At 38.8% G+C, this 18,348-nt stretch overlaps 1 protein-coding gene across 2 annotated transcripts in view; it reads left to right on the top strand.

The window, feature by feature from the left end:
• The window catches only part of LOC124407630, a 44,777-nt gene that overhangs the window by 24,781 nt on the left and 1,648 nt on the right, over positions 1-18,348 (top strand). For both annotated transcript variants that reach the window (XM_046883934.1, XM_046883935.1), the window contains exons 2-3: positions 7,720-7,828; positions 15,368-15,553. In XM_046883934.1, coding sequence (XP_046739890.1) covers positions 7,744-7,828; positions 15,368-15,553 — 271 coding nt within the window. In that variant the 5' untranslated portion in view covers positions 7,720-7,743. The remainder of the gene's footprint in view (positions 1-7,719; positions 7,829-15,367; positions 15,554-18,348) is intronic.

Genomic DNA, 18,348 nt, shown 5'->3' with positions numbered 1-18,348 from the left:
AATACCAGTGGAAAAATGTAAAACTTTAATGCTGCCGAGGAGATTATTTGGTGTATATATGCATTAGGGTGGTGCAACAAAACCGACTATTTTTTTTTTTTTGAATCTTGTACGACATAATGTTAGTTTTTGATGTTTTAAGAGCCCACTTCAAAGGACAGTTCAAAAAAAATTTTTTAAGAAGTCGCTCCACATTTTTTAAAACGTCAGAAATCGTCAAAAATAGATTTCTTTTTTTTTAATTTTTTTTTTCGTCACGGTATAATTTTATAGACAAAAAAAAAATAAGTTTCCGAAAGTTTCAGTTCAAAATTTGAATTTTGAACAGTCGCTCATAATTTTTTTTCAATTTTTTGGTGCATTTCTGTAGATCTTTTCGAGCGAACTTTTAATATTCATATTAAAATTTCATAAATTTTTTTTCTTCAATTCAGTAAGAAAGAATCGATAACAATACACCACGACATGAATTAAAAATCAAACAAAATACTGAAAATACAATTTTTTCAATTTAATTTTTTGACGAGTTTTGACATATCAAAAAATTTGGAGCGACCTCTTAAAATTTTTTTTTTCAGCTGTCCTTTGGAGTGGGCTTTTAAAACATCAAAAACTAACATTTTGTCACACGAGACTCAAAAAAAAAAAAAAAAAATAGTCGGTTTTTTGCGCCACCCTAATATGCATATAGGTGGGTAGGTGATACGTACCTATATACCTATCTGAAATTGTTAAGGGTTAACGATACTCCGCAAACACGCGGCACCCATGACCGTTAGTATAATATTGTACAGGCCATAATCCAGGCCGCAATCGCCAATCTCCAGTCCACGCACGGCCCTTAATGTACTTAACCAGACTGGCAAAAAAGCTCTCTCAGGTTGTGGCACGCAGGAAAAATCCGTCCCGGAGGATGCATTGATAAATTGGTGTGAAAACCCTTAGCTCTGAACTACGTCATTCGGTATCAGCTTCCTTCCATTTCGTCGGGGGTAACATGATGATTTGTGCAATTTTCTGCAAGCTTTTCCGATTCATCAAGAAAACTGTGAGTTGAATCGAAACGAACGAGTTTATTCTGCGAAAAAAACGGTTTTTTCTTCTCCTGCCTTAGAATCGAATTTATATGAAAAAGTACTAAAACTTGCGATTAGCACAAATCCAATCCCTGGAGAGCAATTTAATAAGCTGAAAAAGTTTACTGCATTGATTTTTACCGTAAACGGCAGAATACTCGAGGTTTTCTTGACGTTACTTCGAGTCTATTGTACGGGTATCTGTGAACTTTCTCGATCTCCGTGGGAAAGCATCACCTTTGTTACGTGTACTTTCATATACGAGTTGATAATGGTTGGACTATTGGATACGAATTGATAAAGGCTTCATCTCTGATGAAACGAAATTCTATTGGCAGGTGGTTGGTCATATGGCGTACAGTTACAACGAAGTTATTCAGTCGCAATCAACGCGGTTTAATGGGATTTTCATCAATTGTCGCACGGAACGTTCCCCAGGTGAAAAAAAAATGTCACATGGAACCTCGAAATATCGCTGTCATGGCTCGAAGCCTTTATTCGCGAATATGATCGGTAGTACGAGTTTCAGTTTGACATATCGAATATCGAATTTGAGCGATGAAAGACGTTTCGTTTCTGTTTCATAAGCCCTAGCGGGTGCGTGAATAATCACTTTTGACAAAATGGGAATTGATCTTATTTTTAGAAAAGATCTTTTCAACCACGTCGTTTTTTCAAGAACATGCTTGTTGGAGTGAGTTACGAATCTACTTAGGTGCTCAACGAGATCAAACAATATTGCTAAAATTCTCATATACCGAGAATGATACGCAAGATGTAAGCTTTTTTTAATGTAATATGAAATCATGTCATGAACGGGGGTATAAAAACAAAATAAAAACACATATGAATCTGTTTTCGAAAACGATTATTCGATTAAGCAGCTTTCAAATTTGTTTCCATTTTCCGGAAAACTAATATTGACCCTACCTTACAGCGTGTATTAAAAATATTTTATTTACGTTTCATGCGCCCCGCACAAATCTTGAATATTGTTAATGCCGAGTTTGAATTACGTCGCATGATTGCATATTTGTATATTCTAGAGTTGGCAGACATTGCGTTGCCGCAAAAATTCAATAATGCACGTGCGAGGTGCTCCCCATATCTACGTGATTATCAAACGGTGAATAAAGACTCGGAGAAATGTAGGTACGATATTTTAAGCGTCGTATATTATGCCGAGTTGACACAAGCCAGCGCAACCGTCCTTGTGGACGGTTCAACGTTGAGCACATACCGTCGATAACAGATTCGTGGAACAGTGATCCGTTCACCCACTCATACAAATACCATCTCCGTTTTGAGAGAGGATATGAATTTGAGATCTTCCTCGATGCACCAGAGTTGGGATATTTCCGGAATACCCAATGCGTATATGCACACACCTGTGCCCTGTACACTCGCAAACGCAAACACCCTGTATAGCCATTTCGCCTCGTACTGTAGTAGCAAATACGTGGTAACTACGAACAGCATGAGCATAGGGTTGAGGTCCACACCGATAATTGAGCTTGTATGCGGATAATCCGAAGCTAAAGACACATCACGTATATCGGTGGGTTTCATGAATATCTCACCATAGTAGATATGCAAGTGAATATGCCGTCGTGCTAAGTTTAATCATGTCGGCTACCGGGCTAGTCGCAAATGCAGGATCACGATGAAAGGTGTGTACGAAAAGAAAAATGCTGTGATTTTTACGTCTGCTGTGGTGGATACATATATGCATGGACAGCACTTTCGCAGAGTTGAATCTAAACCAATTGTGGCAAGAGTTCGAAAAGCAAAATAGTAAGAGCTAAAATATGCTTAAATAGATCCACCGCAATTGATGTAGATTTGATTCGAAAAAAGTGCTGTTCAGATATTTACCACAGGAAAGATGAAATCTAAATTATATTTTTTTCAGCGTGTACGCGGCGAGGGAAGTCGGGACGCGGAGCTGATTCTAAGCCATAAAAGCCGAGCTGACATTACTTCCGAAAAGTAAGACTCAGCTGGTTTCTCACCATCTGCAAAACCCACCTAAAGTTGGATAAGTCCGTGAGAAGTAGGAGAAGCGTGTGACCATCTCGGACAGAAAAGTCCCTCGGAGCTGTTCCTTCGTCACTCTTAGTTGCGCCTTCGAAATAAGATCGATACTCAAACCGTGTGCTAAATTCATGTCTGTTCCTTCCACGGTGTGAGAGACGCTGCTTGAACCGAAATATCTGCATTTTAAAGCATTAAAATGACATTCATATTTCAAAGTCCAACGCAATCTTTTTGCCTGGTTCAAAACTCCGGACAACGCTTGCGTTTTCATATCGTTAACATATCCAGTTCTTGTCAAAGCTTTGCCGAAAGATCAACAGACGTGTAGGCCGTGCCACAGGGCTGACTTGGAGGTTTTGTGCAAACCTTTGACAGCCCAACCCCGTATCCATGGAAGGACTCAGCGATGGGAATAAGCTCAACGATAAGAAGACAGTCCATTGCGAGAACAATGGAACTCGGTGCTTAAATCGTTCTTACTCAGCCCTATGCTGAAATAATAAACCCGCATTTCCAATACCAATGGCACGAGGTTCTCATCTAAGTCAAAAGCCCTCCAAGTTTCGGAAAGTGTAATTATGCGGCATTAAACTTGCGGAGTTCGGTATTAACTGCAACAAAAAATCAACTATGCAGTTGCTGTCAAGTTAATTTAAACATAACCCAGAAAAAATTCACTTTCCCAACGAAAGTTTGACGACACGCGTTGCATCATCGATGATATCAATTATCGATAGCTTGTGGATAATTGAAATACTTCTGCACTATCAGGCAATTAAAACATTCCATCAAGCCCTGAATCTGTTCGGGAATGGTCGACCTCAATGTGGGTACCTTATCTGGCGGTGAGCGATCCTCTACTTTGTCCTGGTTCAATCAGGTGACCCCAAACCTATCTACTTCACGACTGGATTCACCCGAATCGAGTGGATCTTCCTTAGAGAAAGAAAGCAATAGTTTTCTTCCCAAACAATTTTTCTACTGCTTTATTTCTGATATACTGAGCAACTTCCAGAGCACGTGCACCTGTCAAAACAGTGAAGCTCCGGACAAATACCTCAGTAGGATCATATATGTCTAGTCGCTTGAGAGAGCAAAGAAATAAGTTGAACAAATAGACGCAATATGCTCGGTTCTATAAACGGCGAACAAAGTCACGAAAGTTTCATCTAATTCTGGACAGTAAGTTTCTATTACTTCCCTGATGTGGATATAACTCCTCACACACATTCGGGAGGAAATCGTGGCCGATGTAAGGCGGTTTATCCGCAATCTATGTGCAATATTTTTTGCCTCAACTTTTCACTGGTCCAGACTAGCTCATGTCTTCTTCCCTCGTTAGTCATGCCCTCGTATCATGCATTTGATTGATGCTTGGATCGAAGGGACTCCCTCGCCTCTTCCCAACATCAGATCCAAGGCCCCGTTCGCTCCTCTATAGATCCTTGTGCCCGTCTCAAGGCTCCCTCCCTGGAGATCTCGTGCACGGCAAACGACTCCTTCGTTTCTTGCATCATCCGGAAGAAAGGGTCTGGAGTCGAGGTTGGAAGGTCAAGTTTGTGAACGGCCTCGTGCCGCACCCTAGATTAATCCTGTCGACGCCAGGCACGAAACGTACCGCAAACTAATGCCAGCGATATACAGACTGAACAAACGAAAGACTTAGCCGGTACCATTTGCGCCGCCGTAAGAGCACCTAATTGCTGCCAGTTAAGCTTTTCATAATTGGAGCAAACTGTCTGGGCTATAGATTCCTGGAACAAGTAACGACTGATGGGAACTACGTTAGAGTTGCATTGCAGGGATCACGAGGTACGCGGTTAATGATAACAATCCAAATTTGATTACTTTTTCTTAAAGTCCTGTTTTCTCAGTGTTTTATCATCGATTCAATAAGGGAACGTTCGCGGGTGAGTGCTAATCCATGTTTTCGTTTCAACGTCTGTATCGCAGGCACGGTTGTTAAATTAAATTACTTTCCAAACACATCTGATTGTGAAGAGGGTCGGGCAAACCCACGCACTAGGATACCTCGTCATACACCTGGTATACCGTATAGCATCTACTATCTAGCCGAAGTTGATTTTAATTAAACTTCGTCTTCATTTAGTTCATCGTGACGCTAATTTCCAATTACAAAGCTGCGCAGAGCCATTCATTCCGTAACTGGAGGTGTTTATTTTTCTTATTGCTGGTAACAAATCACGGCTAATATGCTTATCGTTCGTAAGAAACACACCGAATCGCCGGAATGATACTTATAGAGACCAACTGCATGATGTAAACTTTTGCGTTCACTTCTTGTTCATTCACTTGGCCCTGCTACCGTGGATAATTAATAGTAAACGAAGCGGTATTGAAATTATCTTCGTGTACACGGATGAAATTAGTTCATGTTCGTGGTATCACGGGGATCTCGCACGAGTTGAAGAAGATTCTGAAAAAAAATTTCTCACATGACCCACCGAAGAGTCGAACAGAATATTTTTACAGGACTGGTACGTCCGGAGAGAATTTTTTAATAATACGCTCTTATTGCATCAGCTGCTAAACAGTATTTCGAAGGATAGTCACGTAGTAGTTAGGACCTGTGAGACGACACCTCTCGTAGCTGGAGGCAGTTAAGTAAAGGCGTTATCGTTGGACGAAGGGAAAAGATGCTACTGGCCTCGACGGAGGCGGAATACAATATGTGTCCTTTGAACAGAAAATTCCAAAAGGGTGTTTTGAAAGAAGAGTTTTTTTTTTCAAAAGGCTTAAAAATTTCGTTTAGGAATGAAAAATATGCCTGTTAAAATTTCAGCTTTCAATTTTGACATTAAGAGATTGTGCCTCACACTTTTCTATTGAGAAAAATGGTTTTTGCTCCTTCTGGTTTTTATATTATATATATGTATATATATTTTTTTTTATTCTCTACGAAAATCTGTCTGTAAATTTCCTGTACAACGCATCGTTAGCTAGTCATAAAAATCAGAAGAAGCAAAAACCATTTTTACCAATAAAGCGATGTGCAACTTCAATGTTAATATTAGCAACTCAAATTTTAGTAAGCGAATTTTTATTTCTAAATGGAACTTTTGAACATGTTTGGAAGAAAATGAAATTAATTTTTTTTTTCTGCAACACCCTAATATCAAAGTTTGATCAAAGTATCAACTACTAGCACACTCATGTTGTAACTACATAAAAATGTAGCGAAGACAACAATTCCTAATTTGAAACTGAACAAACTGCATTCTTAAAGCACAAGCACAGAAAGTGTAGCTCCGTTCTACACGTAAGTGTCTCAACAATATAGCCATGTAACTAAGTTTCTTCCTATCGGCAACAATTCGTAACAATGTGTTCGTGCAATACGCTGAGAGACTTTATCTCCGTGAAAGTTTGATGATGTCAGGGAAAGAAAGCTCGAGGAAGAAAAACATCAGCCAAGTTTTCCATCGTGTAATTGGGACTCCGCTAATCGAGTCGTCATCTGATATTCAATTCACCTGACACTTTGGCGTATCCCCGTGACTGGAAGAAAGAAAAATCGAAGGAAGAAAAAGTTATTAATATAACTTATTAAAAGATTTTCCCCACGAAAATAACTAGCTGCTGTTATACAAGCCGTGTTTAGTTCTAGATCCGATAGACGTTGCTTTGAATTCCAAGTTCAAATTTGAATCAACCTCGACTCATCCCGTGTCGTAGATGTTATCAACTTGGATGCGCATACGATCGGCAAATCATTCAATTTTGACAGAGATAAACGGCCGGATTCAACTTTGAGCATTTGAGAACACGCGCCGGTGAGAGCGCCCCGTGCTATTGATTAATCGAAGGCACGGAGTGAGAAGCGTAAAGGTAACAGGGTGGTAATTTGGCTGCGTCACATGCGCAAAATTAAATGTAAATTCTAAACCACCCCCCTCACCACAAAACTGAGTAGCAATTTCGGTAGATATTAGGTACGAACGAATCTATAAAAAAATATATTTTCTTAGCACTACAAAAGTTCACTTCCAGTTTCTATGTTAAATGTGTATACTAATAGTAGTATTAATATTTAAATATTATCTACCCTTATTAGTTGTTGTTTATGGTGATTTGATTGAAAAGAAGTTCTGAAGAAAGTAGAGAAAGATATAAGTTTTTATGATTTATCTAGTCTCTTGAATCTTGTTTGAACTTATCGCTGTTCATTTTGTACCTAAACATTCAATTTTATATTCATTATATTTTTTGTTTCATAAAAATTGTTAAAAAATCTGTAAATACGAGCATAAAAATAAATCTCGATATACTGTAAAAGAAAAACTAGGGTTATATTTTAATTCAACATACTTAAACACCTAAAAAAAAAGCTTTGTTACTTAAGGGGGAAATTAGAAGTTATATTTCGCAGGCATGTGTTATTGTTCCGAAGAAAAATCACTGCTCAGTCGATTCAAGCCTCATAAGTTCGACCTTAGACAGAAAAAATATAAAGCCGAGTCGGCCAACCGGAAATAGGAAGCTTCTATATCACGTCAGTGTCAATCCGAGCTAATGGGCGACGTTGAAACGTAGTCGTTGGAAATAACTTGTAATTCATGTTGTGTTTTCACGCGATGTGTTCCAGACGTGCTCAACGAGGATCGGAAAAATGTCGGTCGAGGTGAGAGCCGGACGTCCCACAGTGCCATCGGCCCCTCAGTCGAAGAGACCCACCATCCTGGTGTATCCAACGGGTAAGTTGATTGCCAGGCATTCTTCGTCCAACAATAAGGACCTAATCCAGAGGCTCAAGTATCGAAGTTCTCATCGGCGTCGAGAAGTCGAAACTAGTTCAATCCGTAGAAATTGCAGCGATCCGACAAACCGATGAGCGATTTTCCATCTCGCGATTGCATCCGGAGTGAAAAATACAAAATCGTACGATGACGAAAAAATCGAGGCGCCGAAACGCATTTTGCGCAATCGGAAGAATGTCCGTAATTCTCACGCGATTGCATTTAACTTCTCTTATCCGAACACGCGCGGCAATCGCTAATCCATTTTATTGTTAGAGCGGGTACCGAGTCCTTCAAAGTCCTAATCACTTGTCTAGGACGCGGCACATTGCGGTTTTTGGGTCCAGCTATGCCATCATTCGATGTGAAACGTACTATTTTGATGATCGAGATACGGCACGCCTTCGAAGTGGGAATTTCTTCCCTCCCCCTTTCCCTCTGGGACTGATGTCTTCGATTATTATCATTTCTACAAGCTGAACAGCACTTCATGCTAATTAACCTAAAATTAATTCGGATAAGGTACTTTGACCCTTGTATATTAGAATACGAGTGAGATCTCCCGTATTGCAGGACAATTATGATGAGTCCAAATCGAGAAAAGGGATTCGGAATAAATTTTGATTTCATGCATCGAATATTAAACAAAATTTTCATTTATTACTGACAAGGTTTGCTTTTGTCTTTTTTACGTTAATAAATAAGTACTGAAGTTTTTGGTGGATGGTATTAGCAGCAGGTAGTAGCACGTTGAAATAAAAAGCTAATTCAACTTTAACCAACTTTATCCTTGATAAATTCCAAAAATCTATTCTATTTCCAAGATCCTACCTGGTTCACTAAAAAGCAAACGTATATTCATAAAATTTATTAATCAAACTATTTCTACTTTTATTAGTCACGTGAAAGAAATCAAAAATTGACATGTAGAACAAGACTAAATATTCTGTTATATTTCCACATATATTTCTGTTTCTGATTTTTCTCTTCAGTGCATAAGAAATCAAAAAATTTCGCATATTATACGAGTGCAACTCGCAGTCCCTTATGTAAATATGAAGTATGAGCTTTTATGCTTATACGTACGTATAGCTCGTGTGTTATACGCGTGGAGGCTGCACAATGGGGGTCTTTTACACGCTTCTTAATTTATTATCTGCAAATGGGGACTTTCGTAATCCTATTATGCTTAATGCGCGTGGGCAACGAGATGTATAATGAAATCGAGATGAACGAAGAGCGAAGGGTGTGTGTAATGAAAAATCAAATTCACCCTGCGAGCCGAGGTGAATGACGGTTTTGTTTTCCTTGTAGCTACATTAATATTGAAAGCCGGCGGATTAATCATTTGTTCCGCCGCTTTGATAAGGCATTCAAGAAGTATTCAATGCCAATTCCCGCTATTCATTCATTCTACGAAACACCATTATAATTTTAAAACGAATAATTGAGTTAAAAATCTGTTTTACCGATGTCGACCTGAATATATACCTGTCCGAATTGAATAAAGTCAACAGAGCTGATACCTGCCTCCAAGTGCTACAGTCCAATCTAATCACCCGCTAATTCCGGCTAATTAATCCCGTTCATTCATGATTTCCTCTCTGACGTGATATCGCCGATTTTTTATCGCCATTTTTGCGAGGAAACAGAAAATCGCATAAAGCCAGTTCGAAGGTGAATTAATACAGATCACGAACAACTATTCCATGGTATTTCGAAATTCCCGAAACCTTTGTGTCTTATGTGACCTCCGGACTTGTACATCGCTTTTCGAATCCGAGACGAGTGTAAATTCCCCAGAGATCCGGTATTGGATCTCGCGTCCCTCGCGCTTCCATCTGAAAGGTGCCTCCATATAATGCCACGATTTTACAGAACTACACTTTGTGCTCCTGAATCTTTTGAGATGGAAGCAGGGCGGAAAAGCTAATTTCCTGTCTGTCGGTATGCCCTGGTTGGTTATGCGATGCGAGAAGTTACCAATCGTTGGGACTGAATGCTGGAAGAATTCTCATCACATTTTCTATCTAAAATTTTGTATACTTCCGGGGCTGGAGTCGCATTTTATGCCATAGAATTGTTGCACAGTTTAAATTGAATGAAAAAAACTGTAAAATTCGAAGCGGAAAATGAAAATTCTGATATACTAAAAAAAAATCATCATGTTCCTGTAGAGAAAATATTTCGAAGGCGAGAAGAATTCTGCACGCTTTTGTACTTCGCGATCCTTGTTAGTAAGTGAAAAAAGATTAACTTGAATAATTTCATCGATCCTTGAGGTGTCCGAGTAGTAATTCAATCCATTACTACGCGTTACGAATTTATTAGGAACAAAAATATCAAAGCATTTCATCTCAACGCGTCGTTCGGTAACTCACAGTCAGAACACTTTGAAAGGATGCACTTAGAATAAAACAGAAGCATGAAATGGAAACTAGTTGAAACTTCCTACAATGAATCTCTTGAATGTCTGTCTCGTGCAAAGTAGGAATACTATAATTTAATGCCGGGCTCAGAGTTTGCAATATCGGTTTACACCGAAGAAGAATAAGTCTTGTCACTCTTCTGCCTTCCAGGCCGATGATATACGAGTCTACCTAACCAACCATTCTGGTCTTGTCAGAAGTCTCTGTACACGGTGATATTATACTTAAGGTTTTGGACGAAGCGTACGGTTGAAATGGAAATGGATTGAATCATTTATATTGCATTATCCTGTCTGCCGTCTGCATTCTTAGGGAATCGCATTGTCACGTTCAATTTGTAATACCGACTTCTAAGAGGGGCGAAAAAATTTATAAGATGAAGTTTCTCGCGAATTTTGGTCTCTGTTAACTGGAACAACTTGTAGAGAGAATCCGCAACGAACCGTTGGTAAGAAAAATTCACACAACAACGGAACGCGCACGTTGAGCGGTAATTTCAAACTCTACCCGGTAAACTTTGGGTTCAAGATCCTCCACCGTCGTAGGCAGAATATTCAACGCCGAAGGGTGAACGGAGTACGCTATTTCCCGTGTAAATAATGTATGACCATGGATGTGTATAAACCATTCTAGTTCGCTGGCGAAGACCTTTGCCAAAGTGTAATTCGAGGCGAAGGCAGTACTTGGTTAGAGTACAATACGTCAGCAAACCGACGTCAGTGTCTTCAAGCCTGACTCAGAACTCAAATTTTCGTCAAAATTTCAACAACCATGTAGGACGAAACAAATAAGGTTTTCGCGGCGACGCAATTCGCGAACAAGAAAGGAATAACACGCATGATGCGTGCGTTACATCGAAACGAGAAGCAACAACCATGTGGGACGAAACAAATAAGGTTTTCGCGGCGACGCAATTCGCGAACAAGAAAGGAATAACACGCATGATGCGTGCGTTACATCGAAACGAGAAGCATCGATCCGCTAAGAACTAATTTCTTACGTATAAAGGATAGAAGAACGAAAGTCTGAAACTTCTTCCCAACACACCCACTCGTTTGTAATTAAACCTACGATAAGTAATTTGTTGGCACTTGGTTAATTTGAACTCGTAATAACACAACGACGCCCGAGTTGAGATGATGCGTCTTTTAATTGCCATCATCTCTGAAAGCGTAATTAAAAGTGCTAGAGGGGACAGTGTGAGTGAAGTTTTGTTCAAGTATGTAAAAAAGCTCGCCTTACACGTGGCAATCATAGCGAGTACACGTGGTTAATTGCACTGTGAGCTTTAGTTGTGTGTCGAGTAGCTCATAGAGGCAGGAATCCGAATTTACATTACGAGTAAATAATCTATTTTTATTTACTCGCTTATGTCTTCTTTTTCCCTCTCGCCTGAATCGGTGATGTATCAGTAAAAAACTCACCAGTTGGCTGAGAAGAAACCTCCCTCGACGTTATTTGTCTCGAATCAATCGATGCTTGACCATGAAAGGCGACAAGAAACTCGTAGGATTTCGTCTGGAACAATAAAACGGTCTTTTATCCCACTGTTGAAAAAGTTAAACGATTTAGAGTTTCTTCATCATGGAAATTGGAAAGAAAATATTTAAATGCTTTAACGGGTAAAGGGAACCGATTAGACGAGCTCGGAAGAGTGAAGGTAATTTAACGGAATTGTTCGAGGCCTGGGAGAGACAAACAAGCAATTTGCCCGACAAATTCTTGCCAGTAATTAATTCGCGCTTCAAATACGAATTTATCATTTACGACTGAGCAGCCGAGTGAATGGCCGGCGAATTAAACACCCAATTACAAGTTCGTTTTACCCGGAATAGTACGTATATATTTCATGCCATGTATCGCTGGTATAATCTATACTCGTTAGTTGAAAAACATATATATATATATATATATATATATATATATATATATATATATATATATATATATATATATATATAAACTTCGCGTTGATGATATTTCTGCCTACGGATAACGACACGTTTCTGCCTGACCAACAACTGAGCTGTACTACTTAGCAGGTTTTATAACTCACAGGCTGGTACGATGCCGAAGTTTTAATTTCACGCTTTACAAACAAGAGTGAATATTTATATACATATATACGGTGAATTTTATTGGATTTTAAATTCTCCAAACGCTTTCCACGGTATTTTTTCGGGAAAAATTTTTCCCTGCGGTTCGAGCAAATAACTGAAATTTTTTTCAAGTCTGCGCTCATCATCATTTGTCAGTAAAATATTGGATTAATTAATCGAAAAACCATATCGTCCTCCCGTGTTTCAATATTAATTAACCCGGTATGATCAGTTATTTTCGAATTATCTTTACACTCAGAATAATTCCCGCAGGGTACAAGAATGAAACAATGGAAGGCTTCTGTGACTTCGCCACAAGCATTAACTCCTTTTGTCGCAGTCATCGCGTGACAACGAGACGTGCCTACATCGTGAAGATTCATAACTCCAGTAGTGCATGCAGCCAGTTTATACTTATTATTAGCTGTCATATAAGAGAACTGAAAAGGACGAATGACTCAAAATCACGCTACAACAACGGCGGCTATTTTCAAATGGAGATCGGATGTTGGTGGGAAAATGGATGTAGAGACAGGGTATGCAAGACGGGCACAGTTGCGTTATAATTTCATCGATTCCTCAAGTATAAAGAGTTGATAATAATGGTCTGCCTGTTTGCCCATATTCGGCGCGCCAGAAATTCTCTCTTTATGAAAAACATCATATGAAAAATATTTCATAATTTTCGTCTCGATTCCAGACGCGTCACGCAACGTCGTCTGTAAATTGAAGCTGCAGGCTTGCGTCCCCTTTTTCAGACTTTGAGGCTCCTCGGGTGTTCGTGAAATTACAATACCCTCATTCAAGCCGAGACGACGAGCCCGTCGTCGTCATCTCGGGTCGTCGTATCTTCGCGTCTTGGCGGTGATGATGAGAGTTTATAACGTCATAACTCTATCTTGCGGTTACCCTTATTTCGGATATACTATTCATGGAATCTTCGCCGAAAAACTGCGCAAAAGTAACATTTGGTTGATTATGTACTCTATCACACGCGTATCTGTTCCATAAAATTTCTAGTATTTGTTTGTGCCTTTCAATCCATCTTATATGTATAAGTAGACGTTGTAACGCGAAATGAGGGAGAGGGTTTTTCAACAGAGATATCAGATGTCATTTACGTCTCATTAAAAAGTTAAAAAAGAAAAAAAAAAAAACGAAAAAAAATTCATCCTTTGAATATCCGATGTCAATTTTTTACGGTACATTATTTTTATTTTATAATCGCAGAGTGACTGACTTCAGCTTTTGCGGAACAAGCGAAATAATGATACTGTAAAAACATTTGATCATCCCTTTGTCTCCGCTGCGGAGTAGGAATAAGGAGCTTATTTTTCTGAGCATCGATGCGTCGTTAGTCTGCGAATGTGCGTCACGATCGACGTTATCAAAGTTATCGATGATGACGTGAAGCAATGGCTTCAAATCTCGAAACTAAAAATTTAACAGTTAAAACATTCGTGTACTTGAGGAAATTTCGAGACGGAAATAAAGATTTATCCTATGCAAGGATGTTGGGACTGATCTATAAACAGGAATGGATAAAAGACGCTACTTCCACCCTTCCTAATACCTCCTAAACACCCTTAATCCGTACAATGAGCAAACCTTTTCCAATGAATGATCCATGCGAAGATGAACCAAATGTCAGAACTCCAATTTCATAGATATGCCCATCATGCTGTGTGTATATCCGTGATATTCTTGTGCAGCATGTGATACAATCGATAATAAGTTATAATGTACATTACCTGTTGAAACGTAAATATGGCCGGAATGGTTGGACTGCACTATCATTTCAAGTAACGGGTGGAATATTTCCAATTACATTTAAACACTTTACGTTGAATCACCCACTGATCGCGAGCACTCAACAGTTCTAACGAGGATTTACACCATTGAAATAAGCACGCGTCGTTAAATTTCTGTTCCGACCGCACCGAACGCTGAAACAGAAGTGACTGAGTCAAGCTTATGTTTACAATCGCTGTGTCAACATTCTAGTGGAACCGACCGTGTAGTTATTCGCCATCGGAGATCATTTTGAATAGTTAATGAGATTAACTCAGCCAAATTCCGAGTGCGGTCGTTTTGTATACGCATAATTAGACTCGGCAGCAAAATCAACCATCGTACATTTTGATTAGATCAAACCGAATGGGAATCCAGGGATCGCAGTTTCAGTTTCGAAAAGCTGCCAGTTGATATGACGGTGAGTTGAAAAACCGTGCAGGTAAAATGTCGATAATTTTAAGAACTTTGGGGATACATGTGTTTTGAAAAGTAAAAAAAAACCTATTTTTTATCATTTTTTTTCAATATAATGAAAGAATTATTTTATTCAAACTTTAAGCATATAAAAAAAAAACAAGATTTTATGAAATTTTCGATTTTTCGAAATTTTTGGATTTTTGATTTTTTCGTAGAGTTGTATGCAAAGCAGTACGATTTTCGGTCAAATCTAGACCATATATTGCCTTGTGAAATAAGTTATGATCAAAGAAAAAGAAAATCTTTCGTTCAAAATCACGAGCTATACTCACCTACTAAAAAAAAATATTTGTCTTTTTCATTTCAGATAAAGCTATCATGTTTGTTGTCCTATTCAACAAAACTTCACGAAATAGTGTTCGAACATTTTTCTTTTCTATTCTTAAAGTTTAACTAAAACAATTCTTTTATTATAGTTAAAAAAAATATAAAATAAGAGAAAAAATACATGTATAAATTTTTTTTTGCTTTTCTAAACCAATGTAAGTCTTTATGAAGAAAAAGAAACTCTCCCAGAACATTTTCATGGTTCCTTGAAAATCTCCCTGCCACGAATAAATTGGAAAACATACGTGATCGCGACCATCCGGGGATCTAGAATGGTGATTTATGCTTTAAAAAATTGCAACCCCGCAGGAGGTGAAAGAACCTTGTTCTCGCGAGAATCTGAGCTCTGATGGTACTTTCTCATTTCGCAGTTTCCCCGGAGAGCATTATAGTGCCTATTGTTTCCTGTATACTTGGATTCCCTCTACTCGCTCTTCTGGTCATCTGCTGCCTGAGGAGGCGTGCGAAACTAGCGAGAGAACGAGCCAGGAGGAGAAACTGTGACATGGACCACGGAGCGCTGAGTCTTGTCAGGTTCAGCCCCATCCATCGACTCGGTAAGCCAACCCACATTCTCTTTGTCAGTCACCTTTTTCTCCCTCTTCTTTAAGTTACAAAACCATTTTCCATTACCGGGTGTAATAATAATCTGGTTGAAATTTTGCTGCTGATGAAATATTTGCAATCGAGTAACTTCTCCGTTTACAATCGCATCGCATTAGGTACCTAATACGATTTTGGAACTACGTTCTCTGGATTTTGGCCGGATTAGATTACATAACATCCCTTCAATTCCACCGATGTGTCTGAGTCGGCTATTTTAAGCACTCGAAATTGAAGCGACGGGGACGTTTGACCATTATTAGGATCTCCGTGTTTATCCCATCGCCGTGACCGTTCGAATTACATGTCGTAAACCTGGCGAAGGTATTAGGGACGACGAAATGGAAAGTCAGGTACAATTTGTGCTAAAGTAAACCGATCTGTTGGTATCTTTTAGTCCACGCAAAGTAGGTCTGAATTCAAAATATTCGGCTCGTCGCTACATTTTGGTTTATAGGGGTTTTCAACCCTCAGGAAGTCAAATTTGAAATTTCTGAAAAGAAAACAGCCAAATTTGACGTTTTTTTATATTTTCCTCAACAACCGCTGTCAATAGATGAAAAGCGGAAAATTCTACATCGAATTATTTTCTTATATATCAGAAACGAAGCCGGATCAGCTAATTAAGAAGAACGAAATTATTTCACCAAAATTCCCCAGATACCGTCGATAAGTAAAATTTCTTTTTTTTTAATTTGTTAATCGGACTTGGTTTCGTACATATGAGAACGTAATTCGATGTAGAATTTTTCGCTCTACGATCAAATCATTTTTAGTCTATCGACAGTATTTTCGAGAAAAATGGCAAAAACCTCAAATTTGGCTGTTTTCTCAAAATCCCCTTCGATGCAGCTCAAAAATGACGTCAAATTCGTGTTTCGTTCGTGTTTCAAAATGTAGCCACGAGCCGAATATTTTGAATCCAGACCTATTTCAACTGGTCTACTTTCCCGATATTCAGTTTCTCTGAAAATGTGAAAAGAAGACAGATTTTTCTCACCGTTTAGATACTATGAAAAGCTACACCTCGACGTGGATGTTTATCGAGTCTCGGGCAGAGTACACTTAAATCTCGGAAGCCGAGTCGAGCGTCAGCCTTCATAAAAATTCGAAAGATTTTTATACGACGGGTGGTTACAGACAAGCGTTTTGAAACTCTCCCCTAAGAACGTATCTCCGAACGCTAAACGTCGGACGTTGACATCGTTACGTTCCTACGTCCCCGTCATCGTGCTCAAGACAGATAACCAAAGTGACTGTCAACAAGTTTAACATCCCGTAAATATTCTGTTGATGGTACTTCGAAAAATATTCTTTTACGGGGCTTTAATGGGCTTCCAACCCTCGCGAATAGTCCTTCTATCGTCTCTCGAAAAGGTTCCGCGCGATTCGCCGTGTCACCAACTCTGCAGATACAGTTGCGTGGGTGGAAAATTACCTTCGCCTTTTCGTCGTTGAACGAAAAACGTATTACATTATACATGACGTCGTCTGCTGTAGCCGCGCGTTTGTTATTCCCTCGAAATTAGATTCTATTTGACCAGCGGGAAATTACGTCGGGATTTCCAAAGTTTACTCCACTGCAGATGTGGGATCAAACGAACGATGCGAATGAAAATTTAATCTAATATTTTACATTTTTTTTCTTCAACCCAGTTTCGTACTCCTGTATAAGGCATCTCATTGATCCGCACCGTGAGGCAGGATATTTCTGACAGAATAACAGGATGATCATATTCGAATTTAACGATTTCGACAATTGTTTCAAGATCCGCCTTAGAGCTTCTCCCCGACATTTGCTTCTAGGATCATTTAGGATCCGTTCCATTTAGACTCGATCCACTTCGCTTCTGAATTAATTAAAACTTCACACATCACGATTTCATCATCCCATTCTTAAGCTGAACAATGTAAGGATAGTCACGGAGTTTACATTGATGATGCCGTACATTTCGTACGTATGATCCCCCTAAAGTCTTTTTTGGGTAAAAAAAAAAAAAAATCGTCCCAGATGTTTCATTGAGAATTAACTGATTTATTGATTTTTCAAGCCGCAAATTGCTGACATTTTATTTACGGCGAGATTGTTTAAAATTTTTTACGCGGTTTTCCATCCTTTCATCCCTTACATCTGCGGTGAATTATTTTATATATATTTGACTAGTTAAAAAATAAAATCATTCATCTTTAATAAAATCGCACAAAGTATCTAACAAATTCATAATTGAAGCAACGGTTTCGGCAGACATCTATCATTTATTTGTTCCTTCTTTTTTCACCCAACTTTCGGCTATACCTTTAATTCGAACTTTTTACCCCTGCATACAGCATCAAAAGAAGACATGGGTGAAATAAATTTACAGAGTACGCAACATACGTGTGCCGTAGTAGCTGCTGCTTCTGTCACCGCTATTATTGCTCTTTTTTTCTGTGCAAACAGAGTTCATACATTCGTTGCAATTATAGTGCAAGGATGTTAAATTTTAGATTTTTGACTCTGGATTGGATGCATAATGTAACAAACCGGAAAGTTGATTGCAGCGTAAAATTGGGTGAAACTCAAAGTAAAGCGAGATAAGTTGATTATCGTAGCAGCTGCTGGTGCATTAGCAATGTTATTGTAAAATCGTTTGTGTTCCATTTTCACCGAGCAATTAACCGATTAGCTTACAATTAGGTATATCCGATATTGCTTTGGCAGTTGATAGTTATACTTCGTATTATTTGTTCCGTCGTTATTATAGTGGGA

This window comes from Diprion similis, chromosome 6, assembly GCF_021155765.1.
Source record: "Diprion similis isolate iyDipSimi1 chromosome 6, iyDipSimi1.1, whole genome shotgun sequence".
Classification (NCBI taxonomy): Eukaryota; Metazoa; Arthropoda; class Insecta; order Hymenoptera; family Diprionidae; genus Diprion; species Diprion similis.
Note: the sequence above shows the minus strand (reverse complement) of the source record. Positions and strands in the feature narration are given on the sequence as shown.